This window comes from Protopterus annectens, chromosome 5.part1 (genome assembly GCF_019279795.1).
Source record: "Protopterus annectens isolate FY-2018-M chromosome 5.part1, PAN1.0, whole genome shotgun sequence".
Classification (NCBI taxonomy): domain Eukaryota; kingdom Metazoa; phylum Chordata; order Ceratodontiformes; family Protopteridae; genus Protopterus; species Protopterus annectens.
Genome location: NC_056736.1, coordinates 315,895,708 through 315,921,794, shown reverse-complemented (window position 1 = coordinate 315,921,794; position 26,087 = coordinate 315,895,708). Strand labels below are relative to the sequence as shown.

Genomic DNA, 26,087 nt, shown 5'->3' with positions numbered 1-26,087 from the left:
TTACTGCAGAAAATCCACAGTACTTACTTTTTGGCCTTTTTTATAAGAACATGATTCAGACCACAGTACCCCTTTTCTAACAGTTTTTGAAGATCCTGCTTCTCTGTCATTCTCAGCAGCCAGTTCTTTCATTTAGACAGTGGTATAACATATATAGACATACACAGACATCAGAAATACAAAAACATGTCCCCTTGTATGCATAGCTGCTCTCAGTTCCCAGACTCACAGCTGTACAAATACTTTCTTAAAGTTAACATCAATAATACTCCAGAAAAACCTCTATACTTAGAATTACTTTTCTTTTTTTTTACAAGAAAAGCTTGACTCTTTCAGTCAGCAATTTTTTTTTTTTTTTTTTACAGGCAGAGCACTTGTGTTCAGTCTTAGGTTAACTACCTCTGTGTCTCCACCATGAGAGACTCCTTTTCCTTTTAAAGGGCAAGTTGTGAGGGTGCCCCTTTCTTTTAAATATGGAACATCGACATTACTTCAGAATAATTATCACTGTGTCTTATTTTGGCTCTACTTCCACTCTGAACTGGTACGAGCAGCTGGAGTACTGCATCATGGAACCCCCTTCCAGTTCAGATCAGGAGGTATGAATCTATGTAGCCTGTCAGTTCTCACCTTGGCAGGCCACACATTTTGGTAAGAATGGGGCACCTACTGAATGTCCACAACTTTTGTGGTTGAGACAAGGTGCGACGTCCTTCATTACTATGGCATCTGTAGTTGCCACCATGACTGTAGCCATGATTTCCAGAGACATCCCTGATTTGGGCTTAAAATGGTGGATGATGCTCAGTGGTAGCTCTGAGTAGTGCGGCCTATGGTGTCTGGGTCAGAGAGATGTGCTGCCACAGTATAACTTCATACATTGGGGGCAGTCATGTGGAGAACCGTGTTTGCTTCTCCTCCAGAGAATGGCAGCTACAGTGTCTCTCAGAAGCTGACAAGGGATTGCTAGGAGCTCCTTGGGTTCGAGGATGGGAAGACCTTGATGTCTGCTTGAATGATGGCCCTTAGATTGGTTCTCACCTCAAGGGATAACGAATTGGCCAGTAATAATTCTTGCCCTAGTGAGGAATGAATGAGCGTGATATCAGATAAGTTGCGGTGGTGGTGCTGGGGGATTTCAGATATCATAAAAGGATACAGCATCTATTGGTGCCAGGCTTATGCATTCACACTCTAATGTGCAATCACTAATGTACGATTCCTGTGATTGAAATGAAAAGACTGACATTCCTGTATCTCAGGGATTCTCCTTACTGTGAGACACAGTAATTTCAGAGTTAGCATACAGAAGCATTAAGGGTACAGGGGGCACTGGTCTACCTGCTGAGAGATGCAAAGGGACAAAGCACCCCCTTCAAACATGGTGCAATCATATTTCTGGAGTTTTGACGTTTGACTGCTGTCAGAAATTTGGTTATTTTTCTGAATGCACTTTTTCTGTTATGAAGCTGGTACAAACATGCTCATATGCATGCATTTATCCTCATATGGAACAATCTGGCCACAAGTTGTGTTTTACAGAAAGCTATGTACTATACTGTGTGTGTGCGTGTGTTTTCAGTGGTTGGACATCAGGTTTTGAGAATGAGAAGGAGAGTCGAGGTTGGTGATTGTCGTCTCTTTGGAGAGTTTGGGGAGGGTTTCTCTTACTGTAGTATACTGCTAGTTTTGTAATGCCACAAGACTGAATTTGTTAATTGCTCTAGTACCAGTTCTTTCCTGGAGGTGGTTCACGTTTATACCCATTAAGATGTTTTTTCCATTTTGTAACTGTGGAGATCTACTGTATAATACCATTTGTATTCCAGGTAACAGGTTTCCTGCTAATAGACTGCGAGTGCAGTCATAGTGCTTCCTATCTTTAATATTACAAAACTGAGAACTACTTTTTAAACTGCATGCACTGTATGAACCAATAGAAATTAAACTTTCAAAAATGTACTGTATTCAAAAACATTGCACCTTCAGGAAAGGACAGTGGCCACAGAAGACAGCAAGCATGCAAATTTCACTAAACACTAATTGAAGGATTAAGTGATGTGTTCATTTGTTAAGAAGGACAGTTATAACAACAGAGGACAGTATACAACATTAAACGTCAATTAAAGCAGCATGACAACAAGTGATGTCTGTACTATAAAGGGAAATGCCTGTAAAATTAAGTGAAGGTACTATTACCAGTGGAATGCAATGATCTATGTTTGTGTGAGATCCCAAAATAATGAAAAAATGCAACATTTAATAATTTGGTTATATGATGCGTCACACACGTGCTTACAGCAAAGGATACCTGTAATCGAGCTACTTATAGTATTACTTTAACACCATTCTCACTTACTCAAATCCCTAATGTATGACATTTCCAGTTGTTAAATATCTATCAACTATATATGTGAGAATTTTATATATATCTGCTTCTCACCTATTCAGATCCATGACATACTCCATTAAATACCTATACATATGGAAATATATAGGTAGACTGTCTCTATATCTCCACTATACAGTCAGCTCTGTTACAAAACACTGGCAACATGGCCTGGGGGAAATTTATATACAAGAGTGTGTGTGTGTGTGTGTGTGTGTGTGTGTGTGTGTGTGTGTGTGTGTGTGTGTGTAGTGAACTGCAGTGACAATGAAAAAGATTTATCATTCAACTATGTTAAGTCTCTCTGTACTAACCTATTCATAGCATGATATACATAGTTTTACACTTTGGGAGTCACACAGTTAATAAAGATTTCACCAAAATGATACAGTTCAAGCTGCCTCTTTCTGAGGATGTTATACATGAAACAGGATTTGTGTCTTCTTTCCAGAATACACTAAACACGATAGAATATGCTAAATGTTTTAAAATGTGAACACTGTTAATGGAACCACTTATACATAACTTTTATTTCCTTATACCTACCTTGTAACGGTTTGGTTATTATACCTGTCTATAACCTTCCTCTCTGGGTCAGCATAGTAAAGGGCATCTTAAGTCTAGTGCAGTCTCATGCAGTTATCACAAAAGAATCAATAAATACAATAGGTAAGATTCAAAGACACACTCTCCATGGTGTACCATGTCTAATAAGGATGACATTTTGACTGCACAACTGGCAGATTCAGAAACAGAACTCTGTATGTGTCATTTAGTGCTCACTGTGACACATGGGGAGATTAACACAATACTGGACATCACATTAGTAGTTATTTTACATGTGTTTACCGGGAATGTCTGACTGGGCCAGTGACCCATTTTCAGCGGAGAAAAGCTCCAAATAATGACATTTACAAACATTTATAAAACATTTACAAATGTTGCTTTAGTTAGTGCAATGATGCAATCAGCTTGGTTACAAAACACTGGTAACATGACCAGGGAAAAGGGGGAGGGATTCCCATAAGTGCTAAATAAAAACTTTAGTACCATCATGGTTTGATGCACTACAATGTTACCAGCACATTCATTCATCACACATTTAAACAAAATGATTAAATGATGTACCAAGTAAAACATCTGTGTGGCTGTAGTGTAATATTAAATACTGATTCAGGTAATGCAGTATTTTGGGAAATAAAAATAATTTGGAGCCTTTGGGTCATGGCATGTGAGTATGTGCTGGGGTGCAAATCAAGTCACAACCTGGTCCACAAACAGACATAAATATGGCATGACCTGTACCAGTATATGATTACATAGCCCTGTAAAGGTAGTATACAGGTGGCAAAGCTTACTGACATCGCTTCCCTGGACTCCTTTCAACAGTCAGGGACTAAAGTAGCATAACGTGAATACAATTCACTGCTCAAGCATGTAGGTGCCATAAATACAGCACTGTGTTTTCAGCATGTTGCTCAGGGTAGATTTATGCATTGTGCTGAACATTTCCTTCTATATCAGCTTACTCATGATGTCTCACATTTACTACGGCTGTATCTATGTGCCAAATGGCATGAATGCAGAGGAGGCACCCAAGGAAAGTGGATATATGGGAAAAGAGTAAGTCTGTATACATCAGCATAAATTCTGTTGGTGTGATTCATCATTGGGGTGCAGAGCTTAGTTAAATACTCTATAAGAATGAGGGGGGGTCATTACATGGTGCATTGCAGTGCTAGCTATATTTTAATACTGCAGTATGGTGGTGGATGCAACCAGGAAAAGCACAATCATCTCTCATTCTCACCAACAGATTAAATCAAGACGTCCATGAGCAAAATTCCTAAGTCCAAGGACTGATGCATGTACATATATCAAAACAAGCCTGCACTGGGGCTCAGTGTGTCACTTGGGGAAATGGCACTCCTGGGTTATCCTTGCAATAGAAATGAACACCTAATGGGCTGTCAGCAACTGGGACCAATAAAGTGGAAATGAGTGAAGTTACATAGCAGGGCAGCATTTGTGCATCTTCTTTTATGAACAGTCCATAGTGTGCATTTGGGTGCAGTGAAGCTAAAAAGATGGCCTCACTTTGACTTTCTTGTATGAACAGCTCACATGGTGCCTTTGGGTGTACAAAGTGGAAAGTTGGGCAGCACAATGACCCTCCTATACTGAAGGTGTCAGAGGGACACCACTATAAACCTTCTTTATGAACAGATCACAAATCACTTTTAGATGGGCTGTAGGTAGACAGATGGATACGACTGTGCTTTCCCTTTATGAACAGCAAACACTATACGCTGTGGTGGATTAAGGGTACACAGCAGAGAAGTGCGTTTATATACTACAGCTGGCATGTATCCCAGAATTTTGGAACTGTGCACCAGAAATTTTTCATCAGGTAGGTCACCTCGAAATGTGGAGTGTGTGTGCTTCTGAACAGCACATCTTTTCAGTTGCAACAAAAATGACTGGAACTTTTTGGCAAAAATCCTACTTAATAAGACATTTAAAAAAATTAACAGAATCTATAACTTAATAAAATAAATTCTGCCACATCTCACTGGACAAAAGTATGCACCATGGTGCTTGCATAACACGTATGGTTATGCCCTTGCCCTCCTGCATCACAGTGCATACGTGAGCACAGTATTACCTGGGAGCAGACTGCTCAGTATTCTATGAAGAGGCGGCTCCTGCAGTACATGCCATTATTAATAGTAAAACACATGAACAGATAACACAGTGCAGAAAGTTAGTGAACAACACTATACCCATAACCTGTTCCATTGTGAAACCACTACTAGTCCCCAAAACATCCAGACACACATCAGTGGTTTGGCAACAACTACCTGTACAAGTGAGACAGCATGAGTACACAAATGGTTTTAATGCACCTACTCAAACATGTCAAGTTATGAATAACTGAAATACTATAGAACACATTAAAAAATAAATTTTTTTTCTAATGAACAAGGCCTCACTCATCCACTAATGGGGAGATTATATGCTCATACATCTTCCTTTATTATTTTTACTCCAAGACCACTGTACATTGGAGAAAGAGTGGTAGGAATACCCAAAATATGCAACATGTCGAGCAAAACGATGCTACTGTTATATGAAGGGAGCAACAACATACAAGCAAGTGAAAGAACCACATATAATGCTCATTATGAGCAAGCTCTGAGCAACTAACTGTAAACATTGCAATGTACTTAATGCCTAGTAATCTATACTTCCAGCATTAGGGCACAACAGTATACAGCAAAGTCATGTTACAAGACCATATGTGCTGCTATCAGTATACTCCACTGGTATATGCTCTGCAAATTCCTCTGTGCGTGTGCATGTTTTTTTATATTATTACTTTTCTACATAACTGGTACCTGTGCAAGTAGAATACTGTAATGCTGAAGTAACAGTGGGATATTTCTGCAGCAAACATGGTGGCAGTCATTTACTGAACTCTTATTAAACAGTCTTTCAGTCAGTCTTCATTATTGCACCAAGCTACTGTTATGCCATCTGTTTTTGTACAACAGTGAAAGCAGCAAACCAACAAATAAAACAAATACAGACTGCCAATAATCATTAAAGTTCTCTGTTTTCATTAATGGAGACACTTTTAGAAAGATTTACGTTGAAGTATGTACATGCTGAGGTTTTGGTCAGAGGTTTGCAGTACAAACAGAGAAAAAGAGTAATTCAAAACTTCACTTAAAACTTACCTTTCCAGCTCCTACTGATCCAATCACAGCAAGAAGGTCTCCTGGTCTGACAGTAAAAGAAATATCCTTAAGTGTTGGAATATCATACATCTAGAAGACAAAATAAGCAATAAATGTGTTTATATGTATATCTACTCTTTACTGTGGTGTGTGTCCAGTGGATATGTGTGAACAGACAGACAGACACACCCACTTGTATATATCTAAATTATCACACACATAATAATGTACATAAATTTTCAAATCATATACATAATCAGTGTATGGCTATATTTACTTCAAAGTTAATACTCAAGCACTAATACCATCAAATTTCGGGCTCGTATTACATGATCAAAGTTTTGAAACTTCGAACAAGACAATATCAAACTTGTCTGTTCAAAGTTCCAAAACTTCGAACACTGAAAAAATAAATAAATAAAACATGCAACAGTAAACTGTTGCAAGCTGGGGGGCAAGACCTCCTGCACTCCCCACACCCCCCGCTCTTTAAATATAACAACTCTGAGATTACACTACAGTGCAGTAAAGGGAAATATTCCTTTTTAGCGCTATAGTGTGGTCTCAGAGTTGGTATATTTAAAGAGCAGGGAATGTGGGGGGTGCAGGGGGGCTTGCCCCCCAAGCTTGCAACAGTTAGTTTACTGTTGCATGTTTTATTTTATTTTTTTGTGTGTTTGAACTTCTGCAAGTTCGACTACATGGTTTCAGCCATATAGGGTTCGAACTTGTTGAAGTTCGATCATGTAATAGGAACCCTCAAATTTCACTCTTCTTCCTTCCATGATGGATCTTTTAGCTGGGCATTTTTAACTGTCTCAAAAAGTGAATATTAATGTTGTTGTTCTTTCGGCTTTTCCCGGTTAGGGGTTGCCACAGCGGAACTCCGGTTCACTAATGATTGGCAGTAGATTTTTACGGTGCTGAGGTGCCAGCTCGATGCCCAACCTTCAACGAAGGCACACCCATAAATTCAAGCCTGCAGAACAATTCACAGGTTCATAGGCAAATACTACGCTAGCTGCCCTTGCTGGCCATTTTAAGCCCAGCCAATTTCCATTTTTGTGCTCAAAATAACCTATTTCATTTAGTTAGAGACTGGCCTTACACATCCCATGGTCAATAAATGTATATTACCACTAATGAGAATAATTCATATCTGAAGTACATGCATGACTTCTGCCCAATGTGCAAATTTTTCCTAATGTGTCAATTGTCACACTATCTGGCTAGAATAAATACAAAACAAATAAAAAAAAATGCTCCAGATGCAGAGCTAAATTACAAAACTTGTAAAAAAAATTATTGAGTGCTTTCAACCCTTGAAAAGGTCATCATCAGAATAAAAAAACTCAACAATGACAATCATTCTTTCCCAAATGCAAACATTCATATGACATACTAACCACAAACCCTTCTCCGCTATCTTTTCATTATTATTTAGATCTCTTGGGCTTTTTTTATTTCTTTATAAGACACATTTATAATTAGTGACACCATTTAATCCAGGGGAAACATGAGCATTCAATAAATTCATGCATTTCATCTACAAAAAAGTCATCTTCATTGCTCCCTTTAAAACTGTGTGGTACATAATCAGCAACAGAAAAATATATATATATATTTCTTGAAACCAACATATTTAGTCGAATGCTTGCCCAAAGTACTGATAACATTTTTACTGATGTTCAGAAATACATTTTTTAAAGTTCTGTTAGTTTCCCCTGTATAATATGAATCACGTATAACACAATAAGCATTCAGTACGATGCTACGAAAACCACATGTAAATTAATCTGGGGTAGCATAAGTCCTCTGGGTGGATGCACAGTAAAAATAAAGGCTGTTAGCAATGTACCTATACACTGAATACCCAAAACATGTGGTATGTTCCCTTTTTGACACCCCTACCATCTCTAACTTCTTCCAGTTGACATTCCAACATGTTCTTTATAGGTCTTCCTTTTTATTTACGAATAAAAGTTTTACACCCACCACTGGAAACACTTCTGCACTTCCAGCCATTATACGCCAATCATTATATATTATTCTCTTAAGTGTACTACTATCAATGTTAAATACTAATGGCATGGTAATAGACCAGTTTACTTCATTTTGCTTTAAATCATCTTTAAACTCACTCCTTTGTTCATTGTTCTTGTCAATACTTTTAATGACTGTCCTAACAACTTACACCAGCAGCTTTACAGAGTTCAGAACCCCCTCCTCTGACTTTCTCTGATAAGGGATTAGCTAAGCCCCACCAATAAGAGGGACCATAACTCCATCAAAGAAATCAGTTATTTAGGCTTTTAGTGCTAAGCAGGATGAAACAAGGACCAGAAGCTAGGATTACCCGAAACCAGCCAATCTGCAGCCATGTAACACCAACACAAACAACCAAAGCCATCTGACAACACAAGTTCGGATACCATTGAACTATATACCAAATATGGGTGGGTGCTGCCACTGAGGCAATGTGAAATTTGAACATCTAGTACTACAGGCAAGCAGGACTTATGCAACTGCATTGTGCTCATCATTCTTATTGTCTCAGTGGCACAAGGGTAGATTGCCAAAGTTTACCCTACTAGGGAGAAGGAAGAATAAGGAACCAGGAGCCCCCGAAGAAAGTTTCTCACAAAGCCTGCTCTGGAACTTGAAAAAGTGTCCATGTTTTAGTGCTTTGTAATGGTATGAACACTGGACCAAGTTGATGTCTCTGGAATGCTTCTAGAGTCCACTCAATTCTAATATGCCACCAAAGAGGATAAGGTCCTGGTGGAATAATCCTTAATCTTTCCTAGAGTAGATTTACCATGGTTGGAGTAACAAAAAAAAAAAAAAAATAGCAGAGGAAAACCAAGGAGTAATCATTTTCTTAGAGACAGGTTGACCCTTCTTATCCCCAGAATATGAAATAAACAGCTGTTCAGTTTGTCAAGGTAGTATATGAACTGCCTGTGCACATCCAAAGTAAGAAGACTCTTTTCTCCCTTATTTTTAGGTTCTGAACGAAAACTGGGAGATTGATGGATTGATTCAAGTTAAATTCAGAAACAACCATTGGCATGAAAGAAGGGTTACTGCATAACACAACCCCGTCCTTGGGGAAAATCAGACAAGTTTGGCCCACTGTGAGAGTTTGCAGCTCAAAGACTCACCTTGCAGATGTTAGAGCAATAAGCAAAATAGTTTTCCAAGTGGTGAACCTCAAATCAGCCTGAAAGATATGTTAAAAAGGAGATAAAGCCAATTTTTCAAGAACAAAGTGTAAATCCCAAGGAGGAGGAATTTGCTTCCCAAGGGGTCTCTAGTGCAACACTCTTTTCATAAACTGTTCGACCTCAAAAAGAGATGGACAACACAAGCTGAGATGGCCATATGATGCATCTTGATAGATGTATAAGATAAGCCATCTTTGAGTAGCACACACAAATAATTCCATGCCAGAGAGGTGGTCACCATACCTATCCTATGATATTGGTTAGGCACCACCTAGAAAACTTCCTCCATTTGTAAATATAAGATTTTATAGGTACAGGTTTTCCTGCCTCCTTCAATACCTGCTGCACATCCTCATAAAATAAGTGCCTAAAAGGTATCAAGATAGAGTCATCCCGGCCATCAGTCGCAGTTGCTCCAAGTTGGGCTGTATCATTTGTCTCTGATGCTGTAGCAGATCCAGTCTGTGAGGAAGCTTGTTGTAATTGTCCTTGGCTAATTACATTAAAACGGAGAAACAACTTTGCCTGAGCTAAAATGGGGTCACCACAATAATCTTTGGTAATTCTTTCTGAATCTTCAGAAGTAATTTGGGTATAGATGGAAAGGCTGGGAATACATAAATGAGTATTCCCTTCCAAGAGAGCAAGAATATTTCTGTCCTCCAAGCATCACTGCAAGGACATCTCAAATAGAATTTTTCCAAATGTCTGTTTTGAAAGGAGGCAAATAACTATACGAATTGTTCCCTATAGTGCCTTTTTAGGCAAGGCTCAAAAGTCAAACCCATCTCCGTAAAAGCACAATTAACAAAAAACTGAGGGTTATGCTACTCAATGCAAGGAATTTAAATCTCAAAAGGCACGTGCTCAAAGCACTCCTCAGTATGGAGAACGTCGACATCTGTGCAGTAACCGAAACCTGGTTCAAGGCTCCAGAGAGCACCCCAGCACTACCGGGCTACATCTCATACCACACGTTTCGGCCACAGAACACGGATCAAAACACAAAAGGAGGGGGTGTATCCATATTCATCAAGGATACTTACACCTCCAGGTTAGTGGCGCAGCATGATACCTCTCATATCATCCATGTGCAACTAACATTGGGCAAATCTGCAATACAAATTGGAAAAACATGAATGTCCTACCAAACACCCTGATATTGGGCGATATCAATTACCCTACCATTCACTGGGAAAAGTACTCGAGTACAAATTCCCAGGCCCAGCGCTTCCTCGAATTCATCAACTCAAATGCCCTGGATCAGCTGGTAAACTCCCCTACCAGAGGTGAAAACATATTGGACCTGGTCATCACCAACATGGACGACACGGGTTCCACACCGGAGGTCAACCCGTCACTGGTTAGATCAGACCATAAACTAATCACTCTGGATGTCCACACCCCACCACCACCCCCAACTAAGGAAACCACAGTAAAAAACTTTTCTAAAGCAAACTTCACCTTACTTAAGACAGAGGTGGTAAGTTTCACAGCCTCCAGGCTAAAGGATAATGCTGCCCAAGATGCAGAAACCTTTGCAAATGCACTCTATGAGCATCTACAAGGATGCATGGATCATGCCATCCGTATCAAAAACAAGACTCACTCCTCTAAGAGAAGGAAACCAGTTTGGTGGACCCCTGCAATAAACAGGCTATACAATAGGAGGAGGAAACTAGTTCAGAAAAAACGCAAATCACAAGAAGGAAAGACATCCCTGATCAGTATCAGTAAGAAACTGAGGTCCCTCATGAAATCATCCAAGGCTAACTTCAAAAGAAAAATAGCCAAGGATTCAAAAGATAACCACAAAGCCTTCTTTAGCTATGTTAAGAGTCTAAGTGGCAACTCACAGATATGCACTGAACTAGTACAAAATAGCACAAAATATACTGAACCTACTTGATATTGCCAACATCCTGGCAGATAGATTCAGTGCAAACTTCACCCCCCTCTGACCTCCAAAAGGGCCCACAACAATACCGGAAAAGTGTAGTGTCCCAAAAATCACAGCCGCACAGGTGAAAACAGCCCTTTCAAAAGCCAAAAACACAGCGTCAATGGGACCAGATGGTGTCGCAGGCTGCGTCTTGCACGAACTACAGAACTAACTAACCCCCCACCTGAACACGCTGTTCAACCTCGGCCTCTCCACAGGCTACATGCCTATAAAATGGCACACAGCAACGGTTATTCCTCTCCACAAAGGAGGGGCCACAACTGACCCTGGTAACTATCGCCCCATAAGCCTGACTAGCCTGGTCTGCAAGACTATGGAGCGCATCATCATGGACCTCATTAACAAATACATTGGGAACCTCCAAACACTTGACCTGACCCAGTTCGGCTTTGTTAAGGGCAGATCATGCCTACTAAACCTGGTTGACTTCTTCAAGACAGTCACCAAGGCCATAGACGAGGGAAAGGTGGTTCACACAGCCTACCTTGATCTCGCGCCAAGGCTTTCGACACCATTCCCCACTCAGGTATTACAGAAAAACTCACCAGGCTGAACTTAAACCCCTATGTCACGAGATGGGTTGCCAACCGGCTTACAGACAGAACTCACACGGTTTACAGACAGAACTCACACGGTAAGAATAGCGGGCTCCAGGTCCGACTCTAAACAAGTCACAAGTGGTGTCCCACAAGGCTCGGTCCTGGGACCCCTACTGTTTGGCATATACTTCTCAGAAGTACAGACAAACACAGGAGGACTATGGCTAACCAAATTCACCAATGACTGCAAACTGGGAGCCATAACTGACTCTCCGGCTGACACGGACATCCTCCAAAAGGGCCTTACTGAGAGGGACACCTGGTGTCAAAGTCATGGCCACAAGCTAAATGCCAAAAAAATGCATAGTCATCCCGTTTGGGAAAAACAAAACACCCACAAATTACCACATAGGTGGCAGCCCCCTTTATACAGTAGAGGTAATAAGAGATCTGGGGACCCAGGTAGATAGCAATCTCTCCTTTGACAATCATATTACCAAAGTAGTTAGGAAATCTTTCTATGTGGCCCATCTAATTGCTAAAGGGTTCGCATCTAGAAATAAAGAGGTTATAATGCCCCTCTACTCGTCACTCATTAGACCCATCATAGAGTACAATGCCCCATTTGGGATGTACCTCAAGACACTTCCAACAGCTGGAAAGACCACAAAAGTACCTCACCAAGAGGATTACTGGTCTCAAACATATGTCCTATGCAGCCCGACTGAAAAAACTCCGGCTGTACTCAGTGGCATACTGCTTACTCAGAGGTGATCTCTGCCTGACTTACAAAGCCATGTCCAACTCAGAATTGGTGGACATGTTCCACCTAAAGAAATCCAAGTCACTGCGAGCCACGCGCTCTAGTGAGCTAAACCTCGCCACAACAATAAATAGAACATGCTGGAGGGATAGATTCCTGTCACAGAGACTCCCCCATGCTTTGGAACACAATTCCAAATTACATCAGGCAGAGCCCCTCACTAACACTCTTCAAGAGAAACCTTGACGAGTGGATGGGTAACAGAAAATACAACCCTGGGATCGCTTCATTGGCTCTGCTTGACAGAGGATCAGTTAATTAATCAATGGGACCGCAAAAGCCGACACACTCTGGTTAGGCTTTTAATGCCCTTGTGCAGATAGCCTAGTACCTACCTATGAACCTATATGGACCAAATCCAGGCAGACCTCTGTCCTGAGTTTACACTCATGACAGTCTTGTCGAAGATCTGCTTAGTCTGTCTGTCACAAGGGTCTGATGGGATGTGGGAGAACTGAATTGTCAGAGAATGCCGCAAGGCTAGTTCTCAGGCCTTGTACTCATGTTTCCTCAAATACCACATGACTGTGTTGTCATCAGTGAACAATAAAAAGGCACATGGAGACCCTAAGTGGGAAAGAACTTTTAAGGTCAGAATCATCGTTAAAATTTCTTTAATGCTAATGTGCTTTGTCGTGTCTGAAGGACCCTATTCACCTTGCACTTGAACTCCACTGTGCAATATTCCCCATGCAAAATATGACAAGTCTGTCTATGCTGACTGAACTGGGGTCTGGAGGAAGTAGGATAGGTCTGAAATGAGACACATCTGATCCCTTCCACCACTGTAACTCTCATTTCGCAAAATCCAACACTGATATCTGCAATTCCAAGCAGGTGCTGGGTCCAATTTTTTTTAAGTACCACTGAATCTTTCTCATGTGAAGTCTGGCACACAGTGTCAAGAACATCACTGATGCCACAAGGCCTAAAATGTTAGGAAACTCTCTTGTGGAGGCAGCTTCCAGAAAAGGAAATACCTTAAAATGTTCTGAGCAGTTAAAACTACGTCTTCTGATAGAAAAGCCATACTTTGTTCTGTGTCCATCATACACACCAGGAGGACAATTCTTTGTGAGGGAAGGAGACAGTACATTTTTAAGTTCAAGTTGAAGTTGGAAGCAATTGACATATGATGATAAGCATCCTTCAGATGTAAGGTATCTATGAAACAGTGGTCTGGAAGGGGTAGGACTGTCTGGAGGGGGATTATTTTGAATTTGTGTATTCACAAAGGTATTTAGGTATGCCAAATCTAACAGTATTCTCCACTGTAACTCCCTTTTGGATACCAAAAATATTCTGATGTAAAACATTTTCCCTTTTGTGGTACAGAAACTGGTTCTATAGCCCCTGCTTGCAACTTGTGAAGGAGTAACAGAGAGAACAGATGGGTCTGGACTGGAGGATGTGGAGGGATTCCCCTGAAGTGAAGAGGATTTTCTGTCCACTTCTAACAGTATCCTTATGGAATTATTCTCAGCACCTACTTGCCTGAGACTATTTGCATCCAGGCTGCTGGGTTGAGCTAAAGCCTTGGGGGAAGTGAAAGGGGAGGAGGAGGAGATGGGATGCCCTGAGTCTTGGCATAGTCATTCTTTAACATGGATGCTTTATTAGGAGAAAACCTAGAAATATGAAATATTCTGTATATACCTGCATTAATTTACCTCTATCAGCCCATTGTTTGAGAATCTGGGAAGCAGCAGGACCAAATACAAATTTAGAACTTATAGGAGCATTCAAAATCTAATTTTTTAAATTCTCAGAAAAAATTCTGGTTATATAACCAGCAATCCTTCTCAGTACAACAGAAGCATCTGCATTTCTAGAAATATTGTGCTCACTTTCAAACATGATCCTCAAAGCAGGTTTCGAAACCTGAGCCACATTATAAATTAACTCATTCATATAACACATCTGTTCAGCAGACAAAGATACAGCAAAGTCATCGAAACTATAAGCACACTTGTAAAATAAATTTCTACATGAAGCCCTGATAATTTAAAATTCTAAAGACCAAATTATTAGACTGAGCCAATTTTTTTCCCCGAGATTCTAACTATGTGCCAAATTTATCTGGCAGCGTACAGTTAGAAGAAGCCAAGGTTCTCTTGTTAGTTGGTAGCTGGAGAAACCCCAGCTAGGTCAGCTGACAAAAAAGCAAAGAAAGCTGCAAGGTAGGAATACATCTTGCATTTCCTCATAGCCTTTTTAGGAACTGGTTCACTAGCCAAAGGAGTTTTACATGCAGTTTTATACACATCTTCTAAGGCCAGTAACACAGAAGGAGCAGTCAAAACATCATGAATCTCATTCCTCAGGAAGATCATAAACTCTGCCAGTCTCTGGCATAGGTTCAGATTGCTTTTAGTCAAATACATCTCTAAACCTATCAGTGCAAAGGTGAACACTTGCTTGGATTTTTCAACCTGTTCACCTTCCAAAGAATCAGAGTGCACAGACTCAGTGTGTTCACTACTATCTGCAGAGTCCCCATTTAAATCTGTGGCGTTAGACTGATCGCTAGAGAAGGCAGCCCCATAGTCATTCTGAATGGGAACACACACTCCATGATTAGTGTATTGGAAAACATTCCTAGCTAGGGAAACCAGAACAGCTCTACTCATGGAAATAACCAGATTGTCTGTCATGTGGTGATGTTTCTGTTTCTTCTTAACTATGGACTACACTAGAGGGCAAACTGCATGGAGACAGAGTATTATGTATGACAAGGGGTCTCTTTCCCCGGACCTCTCCTGCACCTAAAGGGTTTGGTTCTCCCACACCTGAACCAGGTACTGGAACATATCCAGAAGATGTGCCTGACCCCCATACCATTTGAGGACACAGGCTCACCCCAGAGGGTGATGGGGAAAAAGTTAAATATTTTGCAGGCCAGCTCAAGGCAACAACAGATTCACAAACCATAGGCTGAGGCATGTTTTTGCTGAGATTTTCCTTTTAGGTGTAACTGGATTTGATGAGGGTGGGGGCAGGCATATCATGAACCATCAAGTCAGGGGAAAAAATCCAGACAGAATAAAACACTAATACTAGGGTTGACTAACAGCAGCAATAATAAAAAAAAATAAAGTATGTTCCCACACAGCAAATAGGGCTAAACTACATAAAATATAGCAAAAAACAGTTTAAATTGTGCTAAGCCTTGTTCTTCAATCTGCACAGTGTAGTAAACAACACACACAGTCACAGTACCAAGTAAAATTCACATGCCCAGACAGTGACATAAACGAAATATATACCCTTAAATCAAATAGAGACATTTTAAAAGAGCATAAATAACCCTTTACTTAGCGATTCCCTTGTCAGAAATGAAAAATTCTCCACAGAAAAGGCAAATAAGACAATTTAAAGAAAAAGTACGACTTAAAAATCAGATTGCTATAGCAGTGTTAAACCAGTGGTAAATAGCATTAAAATGAAGAAAAATGTTAACACATGCAATAGTTTCCTGTCAGAACTTCAACATGAAGCAGATAAACAGCATAGACAAGAGGCCTAGTGTTTAACTGATGCAACATAATCTTCAGTTCACAGGTTCATAGGCAAGTACTAACTAAGCTAGCTGCCCTTGGAGGCCATTTTAAATATGCAAGAATCAAATGGTGTACCTTGTACAGGTGAGGTAAACACCTTAACCATTATACCAACCCCCAACCCTGTACAAGTCATAGAACACTTTAGAAAAGCCCCATAACTGCTTAAAGCAATCTATAATGCCTGACAAGGTGTATGCTAATGTGCAATTAGTGCCCTCCCAGGGGTGTTATGTTCCTTAAGAAAATTCATGTTAACACAAATCCTGTTATTTAACTTACTTTTTCATTATATATATATATATATATATTTTTTAGTACAAGATTTAAAATCTGCTCCTATTTTGAGACTTTATTCCCACTTTATTTCAGGCTTTATCCAGATTTCTTGAGTTAAAGGTCGAGAGATATGCAAACCTCTTATCTGCTGCTGCTACCCGTGGTCCATCATCTCACCATCTCCACTTCTCACACCCACTTGCACTTCAGAAAATGCATGCTAAGCTATTATTGAAGCAACTTTGTGATTTTTTTTTTTTTTTTTTTTTTTTACAGAAATAAGTTTGCGTTTTGAGCCTTTGTTCCCCCTTTATTTTAGGTTTTATTTAGTTAACTGGATCTAACAGGTGAAAGGTATATAATCCTCCTTGAATGCTGCTCCTACCAGTGTTGGATCACTCTCTCTCACTACACACACGCACACCTTGCTTTCATGCATGCAAGCAAGCAAGCATTCACACACACAGACAGAAACATAAAAATACACACACATACCTTTTCTGTTATATTTAGTTTTACACTCGCTAAACAGCAAAAGTGCTGCTTAGTGAGTGTAAAATAACAGCATGGAAATCTTGCTTTCACAAACAAGCAAACATACACACACTTCTTTTAAGTTTTCTTTTTTTTTTTTATATTTTACACTCGCTTAACGTCAAGTGAAAAATAATGGTGGACATTAGTTTTTTTCTGTCTGAGCTCCACAGCAGCTTGAATTCCAAAAGGCATTAACAGCAGCAGTAAATACAAATCATATTAAAATAAAATCAAAAGGCTCACGTAGTGTCTTGCATAAATAATGGGTATCCAAGTTAAAATTCAAACTCAGTTTCTAAACATACAAATCTGAAGTTTAATAGACATAAACTAAAAGTAAAAAATATTAATGAAATCAAAAGGAGCAACTAGGCTGATGCAGAGTCACAAGTAGAAATGAAAGGCAAAATCCTCAGGTTAAAATCCAAATGAAAGGCAAAATCCTCAGGTTAAAATCCAACTTTAATTCCACTGCAGGTCAGATAAGCGCTTTCACTCATTCATTTGAGCTTCATCAGATCATGTAACAAAGACCTTCAAGTACATAGGCTACATTTATACAGTTAAAACATCTCCTATTGGCTGCTTCTTGTTGCATATTCATGAGTTAATCTAAGCTTAAAGATATATGCACATATAAACATACTGAGATGTATAAAATGAATATAAAAAACATATAAAAAACTCTCCATGAACACTCAAGATGCTCTAATAAATATGTATATATATGTCAAAAGAAATCTATTTCAAGGGGTAAAAACATATATGTGCCATCATTTATTATAAAATCTACAAACATTCCTCCGTTTGTTTAACATAGGTTTAATGGAGGCTCTCTCATTGAGACCTAAACCCCTATCTGCTCTCAATCTAACTATCCACATACTCTCCTTACTCTCAGTATGGTTCCTGATGTCACCTCCTCGTATACTGGGTTTAATATTCTCAAGAGCTCTAAATAGGAAATAATGTTCAGGACCTGCTTGGGCTACGTGCTTAGCTAAGGCATTGTGAGGTGAAGCCTTCCTAATGTGGTAAAGGTGTTCTCTTATCCTGTCTTTAAAACGACGATTGGTTTTGCCAACATAAAATGCATCACATATTTGGCACACTGCCAAATAAACTATATGAGTAGTATCACAGGTAGCTACAGCACGTATGCTAAAGTTAGTGTGCATGTCAGGATGTTCAAAAAATGGACTGGGGTCAAGAGAATTACAATAATTACAGCGTCCACATGGTTTTGTGTGTTCAAGAGGCATTGACCATTCATCCCTTTTTGAATAACATAGCATTCTCCTTAAATTTAATTTAACGTCAAGTGAAAAATAATGGTGGACGTTAGTTTTTTTTCAGTCTGAGCTCCACAGCAGCTTGAATTCCAAAAGGCATTAACAGCAGCAGTAAATAGAAATCATATTAAAATAAAATCAAAAGGCTCACGTAGTGTCTTGCATAAATAATGGGTATCCAAGTAAAAATTCAAACTCCGTTTCTAAACATACAAATCTGAAGTTTAATAGACATAAACTAAAAGTAAAAAATGTTTAAGTGCTTCCGTTCCTAAAAATCAGTGGAATTTCATCAGAACCATATTCTATACATTTGAACTAGTTTAAATAGCTTATTAAACAAATCACATGACATAAAATGTCCAATGGTACTAGAATTAATTCAACGTGTATCAAAACAAACTATTTATTTACACATCCTTTTAACAAAACAACTCCTTCATGGGATTTTCTACGTATTTCATATATTTTTTCTTAAACTGTGTAGATAGTATTGAAACACATTGAATTAATTTGCTGGACTATCATTGGATATTTTATGCCACATGAATTGTGCTTGAAATGTATTCTTGTATATGAATGTATTTATTTACTTTAAGCAAAAAAAATAGATACATTAAGAATATTTACATCATCCAACAGTTTTCATATAATTTTTCAAACTGTTAATATAGGCATACACCATTTTATTCAATGTTCAATGCTTTCAGCTCATCTACATTTAATAACTGGTACTTTTTTATAATTAACAGTTATTTAAGTAAAAGCTACAAAAAATAGATGTGTTGGTATGATATGACCTATGCATTATGACTAACAATACAGGATCTGTTGGCTCTGGAACAGTCTTATAATTCTACAGGTCATCATTGAATTCACTCGAGTCAAAGTCAATTTGTTCATCTATCCCAACATATTGTCATTAACACAATCATATCATTGTGTGATAGGTATTCTTCTTTTTGGCGCAGAGCTTTAGAGAATTGGCAAACTGTATACTTCACCCTTATAAGTGAATGAACATTCTCCAGCAGAGTATTAATGCACAGGTACACAAGGCCACAGAGATTTGGACAAATCCAGCTCAAACAACTTGAAACGTAATATTAGCACTTTTGTTTTATTTTATAAAAGAACTTCTTCAGACGAAGTAAACCAAAACCACACTGTTTAAATAGTAAAAAATCATGTGACAAACATTTTAAATCATATGACCAGCTTTAAAATCACGTTGCAGGCAAAAAGTTTTCTTTAAAATCATATGATCAGCTTTAAAATCATGTGACAGCCGAGCCCCCTGAATAAATCCTAATTTAAGGCACCATATTCAATAAAATAAAAGTTAAAGTAAACAAATAATAAAGGCTGACTACCTAAATACATAAACCTGTAACTATATTTTACAAATCCAAAATTAAACAGTTTTGTATAAAACCAGTTATTAAAGAAATACTGATACTAAGTAGTATCGCTTTGCTAAAAAAGGTGTAACATCATCTTTTTAAAGCTTTTCATAGGTGTGTACTAGGCTAATGGCCCTGGTGCCTTTACAAGCCTAGTCCATAGGATTACCCTGTCATCGTCCCACCCAACCTTAGTTCCCAGTGCCTCTGTCAAGTAGAGCCACTGGAGTGATCCCCAGGGTGAATTTTCTATTTCCCATCCACTCATCAAAATTTCTCTTGAAGAGCGCCAGTGAGGCGCTCTGCTTGACATGTATGGGAAGTCTATGAGTTATGAACCTGTCCCTCCAGCTTGTTCTGTTGTTTGTGGTAATGAGGTTGAGGTCTCTGGTGCATGTAGTATGGAGGGATAGGGATTTCTTTAGATGTAGCATTTCTAACAGAGCTGGATCAGACATGTCTTTGTAAGTCAAGCAGAGATCGCCTCCAAGTAGGCGATATGAGACAGAGAATAGTTGGAGTTTTTTGAGTCTGTCCATATAGGACAAGTGTTTAAGGCCTTAGTTTTAAAAGACAGCTAATGGAAATCTGGTCATTAATCCCTGGCCAAGAACATGCATTAAGTGTGAGCTGCCAACATAACTCGCATTCTTCCAGCTTAAGTTGCCAGGTTTACTGGGGGTTACCTTTTTCACGACTGCAAATTTAAAAACGTGATCTGGCCATTCCATTAAATGTTTGGTCAAGGTGCCATTTGTTCTCCTTTTCTTAATGTCATATATATGTTCAGAAATTCTTTCTTTGAACATTTGTTCAGTTTTGCCTATGTAAAAAACAGGGCAGCATTGGCCGAGTGCAAAGGATACCACACCTCCTGTCAAATAGTTGAATGCTCCTTTTATGACACATGTAAAGGTTTTTATAATAACGTTTACCCATCAAAATATGGGGGCAAATGGAACAACGTCCACATTTAGATATACAATGAATTTTGTTACTCATATGCATGGGTGTTTTGTTAAAATGTTCCACTAAGTTTTTAAAATTATGACTCCTTTTATAAAAATGTGTTGTGTAAGAAAAAAAAAAAAGCATGTTTGCTTGCATGCATGTAAATGACAGATAAAACAAGTGACAGAGCAAGAGAGTGTAAGAGTATATTGAGCCAATGGGGCAAGCAATAAACATAAACAAACATTTTGGACCCATCTGTAAAACAGCTGAACTCCTTCATATTAGAGTTATGATGTTAGAAAACTTAAAAATTTAAAGGCAGCAGGATTTTTCTGTTGGCTGATGTGATATCAAAACCTGTATGAAAGTATACAGCTCTATTATGGGTTGGAGGCAGTACATGTAATATCAGGTCATTCACCAATAAGGAATTACATTTCTGAATTATTAGTGTGTGCCCTCACAAAATTATTGTTGATATATAAATGATTCTTAGTTTACAAACACAGGGAACAGATATTGGGGCTGAGTTTGCCTCAATATATGCCAATTTGTTTATGGGTAGATTTGAAATGAGATATATCTATCCATATAGTAGAGAAGGCTTTGAAATAATTGTAGATTTATTGATGATCTGATACCAAGTTTTTAGAAAACATGTAGAATAATTGGTATGCATTAGACTACACATCAGTGTGGGAAAGAAGGCTATGAACTTTTTTGGGATATAACATTATATATAAATGATATGAAGGAAATGTGTTCTAAATTATGTAGGAAAATAATAGTTTCAAATAATTTTTTACATGCAGAAAGTGATCACCCACAAACATTAACAGAGTCATTACCATGCGGTTAAGTAGTGAAGGCAAAAATATTGTGAACATGGACAGAGCATTAGGGGATATACAGATCAACAGCTGATGAATACAGTCTACAAAATATATAATAAACCCAAAAGGAATGCTAGAGGCCACGTTTTTAGACAAGGAAAGATTGTTAGGACAGATATGGAAGGCCCTGAGGAAGTTTGTGAGAATGCACCTATTTGTGTTTTCAGACATACTTTTATGACAGGAAGAATGCCTTATGTGGTAAAGTAGAAGTGGTATGTTTTACAACTGCGTACAGAAATAAAAATATATATATATGTTTATTTTGCACTACCAAAGTCTGTATCCAGAAAAGGTACAAGTATATCAGGAAGGATAGTATGGGAAGGCTATAATTAAAAATGTATGAGTTGTGAGGCTTCCCAAAATATGTAAAAATGACATAAATGCACTTTGGATATGCTTTTCATATAAAACAATTAACATACACATCTGAGGGCGTAGTATGTGTTTTAAAATGTTCATGCAATAAACTATATAAAGGTGAAACTAAAAGGGCGATTAAAAACAGAATATTGGCGCAAACAGGGAACTAAGTAATCAAATAACAAGCCCAGTGACTATACATTTTATAGAGCAGCAAACATGAAGTGACAGAGTTAAGTATATGGTTTGGTTACAATGTCCACTGTATTAAAAGAAGCAATGTCTTTTACATAGGTATATTATACTGACATATTTAGCTTATAGGCCACACTGATTAAATCTGTAAATTAACTGGAAAGTATTTTTGCAAACTGCTGTTAGTAAGGTACTTTATTTTAAATGAGGTGTATATTTGAAAGAAGGGAATTATGGTTTTAAATACTTGAAATGCTGTAAAGCTGAGACATTAGTGAGTGGAAAAAAGTGGACAAAACAGATGTGTGCCTTATTTTATTTTCTTGTTGTGTGTCTCTATTACATATTTAAATAAGTTTGTCATGCATCTCACAAAAATCACAGTCTAACTAACTTCTTTAACTCAATAACATAAGTAGAAAAGACCAAATGGTGAATAAACAGTAAGTTCCATCATATCTCACAATAACACCCACGCACTTCTTTCTCCAAGTGCTGCTGTTCTGTTTTTCTCCTTTTTCATGAAAAGTAAGAGAGAAATACTTTTCAAATTTAGTGACATTCAGAAATGAGTAGCAATGAAACATTTCACGCCTTTTCACTTGCACTTGAAGTGAAGAACAAACTGAATTATGGGATTCAAAGCTTCCAGTTTTTCATTAAGTTGCTGTGCAGTGACAGAATCCTGGTAGCTGCAGTTGGAGCAATTTCCACTGTAAATTAGACTTCTGCACTTAAATAATTAAACCCTTGAAAGCAAACGTAATTCTCTCAAATCCGAAAAACAGTCTCAGTAAGAGAAATAAATGGTTTACAATATGGTGCTGTAAAATACAGCAGCAACATAATAATAATTAATTATATGATAAAAAAATGCTGAACCAACCCAAGGCAGGACAAGTACATCAAAAATCAGTCCACAGAAATCCAAGAAAAGCAAGGAAATGTTTATTATGTGAGCGTTTTCACAGTTCTTTAAAACTGCTTCATCAGACAATATTCTGTTAATACAATACCTTTTTTAAAAGAGAATTCAACCAAAAGAAACTCTAATGCAATTATTCAATTTATAAACATCATTGAATCTCTTTCTAAAAGCAAAACTATATCAGAAACATATATAGCAATAGCAACAGCAGCAAAAAAAGTATATTAAAAAATATAACATATGTCAAAAACATATCTCAACATCTAAAATCAAATAAACTTATCCTATTGCACATCAAAATAAACATAAAAACTTATATGTAAATAATATATAAAAAACAGCCATTACTATCTCAAATATGTATGAAATATTTCCATGGGCTTATGTCATTTAGGCAAGGGCCTATTCTTAAGTACCGGCTTTATACAAATCTTGAGAATAAGAATAATCTCTATAACTATAAACATGAATTCATGTGTTACCATTAGTTATGACGTGTTTTGCCAAAGTATTTGTACAAAGGGAATTGTTGATACTATACAAATGTTCCCCAATATGCTCATGTAGCCTCCTGTCTGTCTTGCCTATATAAAAAGAGCAACATTGTTGACAAAAGTATACTAAGTGACATGTATTGCAAATTGGCTACAATTCTAAATTCAAGATGTTTCCCTGTATCAGGGTGTATAAAAGCCCTACTACTATCCAGGTAGTTACACCAATTACAATTCAAACATGGATAAGTGCCATAAGGTATCCCTCCATGTATACCGTTTCTTCTAGGCCTGGAATAACACAGTATTCTTTTTAAATTATTTTTATTTTTATATACAAATTGAGGTTTGGGTTCTACTACATGGCTGACCTCAGGATCTGTGGTCAACACTTGCCAGTGCTTTCTCATCCCCTTCTCAATTTCCTTAATATTGCTTGAATAAGTCAATGGTATACGAACATGTGTGTCTACTTTATGTGGCAGCACTGTCCAAGGTCCATCAGAAAAATTAGGTTTTCCATTAGTATCCCTCATGTCTGTTACTACCTTCAATATTTTCTCCACCTCAGAAATATTATAGTCTCTCTCCTCAAATCTAATTTTGAAGTCATCAGTCACAACCTTGAAATCTGTTTCAGTGGTATTCAATCTTGAGGCCCTCAAACCTTGGCCTTTAATGATGTTTTTAGAAATATGGGGGGGTGCATACTTTTCCTATGCAAATATGTGTTTCTCTAACATTTCTTGCGATATGATTTAGTTTTCAGAGTACCATCAGCCATTTTAATGACTATAACATCTAGAAAACCAAGTTTCTCTCAAACTATTCATGGTAAATTTTAAAAAAATGATGTGGTAATATTAATATGGTGATAGAAATCATTCAGTGAATCTTCACTACCTTCCCAAATAAGGAACAGGTCATCCACGAACTTCTTGTAGAAAACCACACTTTGCAGTTGTCCTAGAATATGTTCCTCTTCCCACATAGCTAAAACCATGTTGGCGTATCTATGGGCACATTATATCCCCATAGCTACGCCATCTTTCTGTAAGTAAAATGAGTCACCAAAGATGAAAACACTGTTTTCCAATATCAATTCCATGAACAGGTACAGTAGTTTCATAAAATTCCTACTAAACTCACTGTGCCTAGTCAAATAATTCTTCAACATATCAATATCAATAAAGTTTGGTATGCATGTGAACAAGGACTGAACATCGAGAGTAACAAAAATGTAATTATTACATAATGATCGTCTAGACATAAACATGTATAAATCATTCAAGAAATGTTTTGCATCTTTCAATACATATACATTCTTATCAAGTATAGGTCTTAAATGCTTTTCAATAAAGATGGAAATATTCTCAGTGTACCAACCTTTTCCTGAAACAATTGGCCTAAAAGGTGGGTTCTGAGGATCTTTATGCATCTTTGGCAGGCCTTGTATAAAATGGATGACTGTCTCTTCACATATTAAATACTTGTACAAGTGTAATGAAATGTCATGTCTTAACAATCTAATAAAGTATTACTGACTCTCGTGACCATAGAGTCTAATTCAGTTTTGGTTATTTTAGTATATGTCTCATCAACATTAAGCATCTCATACATGGAATTGTCATAAAAATCACGATCCATTATGACCACTGAACCCCGCCCCCTTGTCCGCAGGTCTAATGGAAACGGTACTATCACCAGATAAACTTTTCAATGTAACATACTCATCTCCGGTTAAGTTCTTAAACTCTTTACCCAATCCCCTTTGACTAAACAATTTAAAAATTTAATCTTCACACAGCCTCTCAAAGACGCCCCAGGTAGCATTATTAATAGGGGTATACATACTAGGTTTTTTGAAACTATTACAAAGATTAAAACTAGCATCAGCAGAAGCTTTATACTGCACTTTTAACATTACATTGTGTGTGAAGGCTTTCAAGTCTACTAGACAGTTATGTCGGCTCTCTGAGCTAGAATAAAGTTCATACCTTTATTCAGCAATGAGACTCGCTTTCCGTCATTACTCTGTGTTAAATATTCCAGATTAGGGTGTTGCTGTCCTTTGCCACATCCTTCTCAGAGACTGATAACTGGCATCATCTGGAGTCAGTTTTCTTTTTGTTCACCCTCTGCTGTGCAACCTCTGGTGTGCAACTTTGTTTATGAGCAAAGGAAAAGGGAGGACATTATTTTTAAATGAATTCGGAGCACTGCTGTTCAACGGCAAAAAACTACTCATACTCGCTGAACTGTGTACAGATAAAGAAGCATGTTCCATAGACCTCGTTTTCCTTCTGGTTCCTAAATTACTGGTCACTCTCGCCACTTGTTTGAGTTCAGGGTCAATGAACTCATAGCAACACAAATATCCTCTTCCCCGGTACTTCCTGCTGAAGCAATGGTGAAATCAGACTTTCTTGGATTTCTATGGACTGATTTTTGATGTACTTGTCCTGCCTTGGGTTGGTTCAGCATTTCTTGATCATAAATGTAATT

General features: G+C 38.0%; 1 protein-coding gene across 3 annotated transcripts in view; it reads right to left on the bottom strand.

Annotated features, from left to right (window-relative positions):
* The window catches only part of ABCC4 (ATP binding cassette subfamily C member 4), a 2,616,332-nt gene that overhangs the window by 1,684,054 nt on the left and 906,191 nt on the right, over positions 1–26,087 (bottom strand). For all 3 annotated transcript variants that reach the window (XM_044072995.1, XM_044072997.1, XM_044072996.1), the window contains one exon: positions 6,130–6,219. In XM_044072995.1, the coding sequence (XP_043928930.1) occupies positions 6,130–6,219 (90 nt within the window). The remainder of the gene's footprint in view (positions 1–6,129; positions 6,220–26,087) is intronic.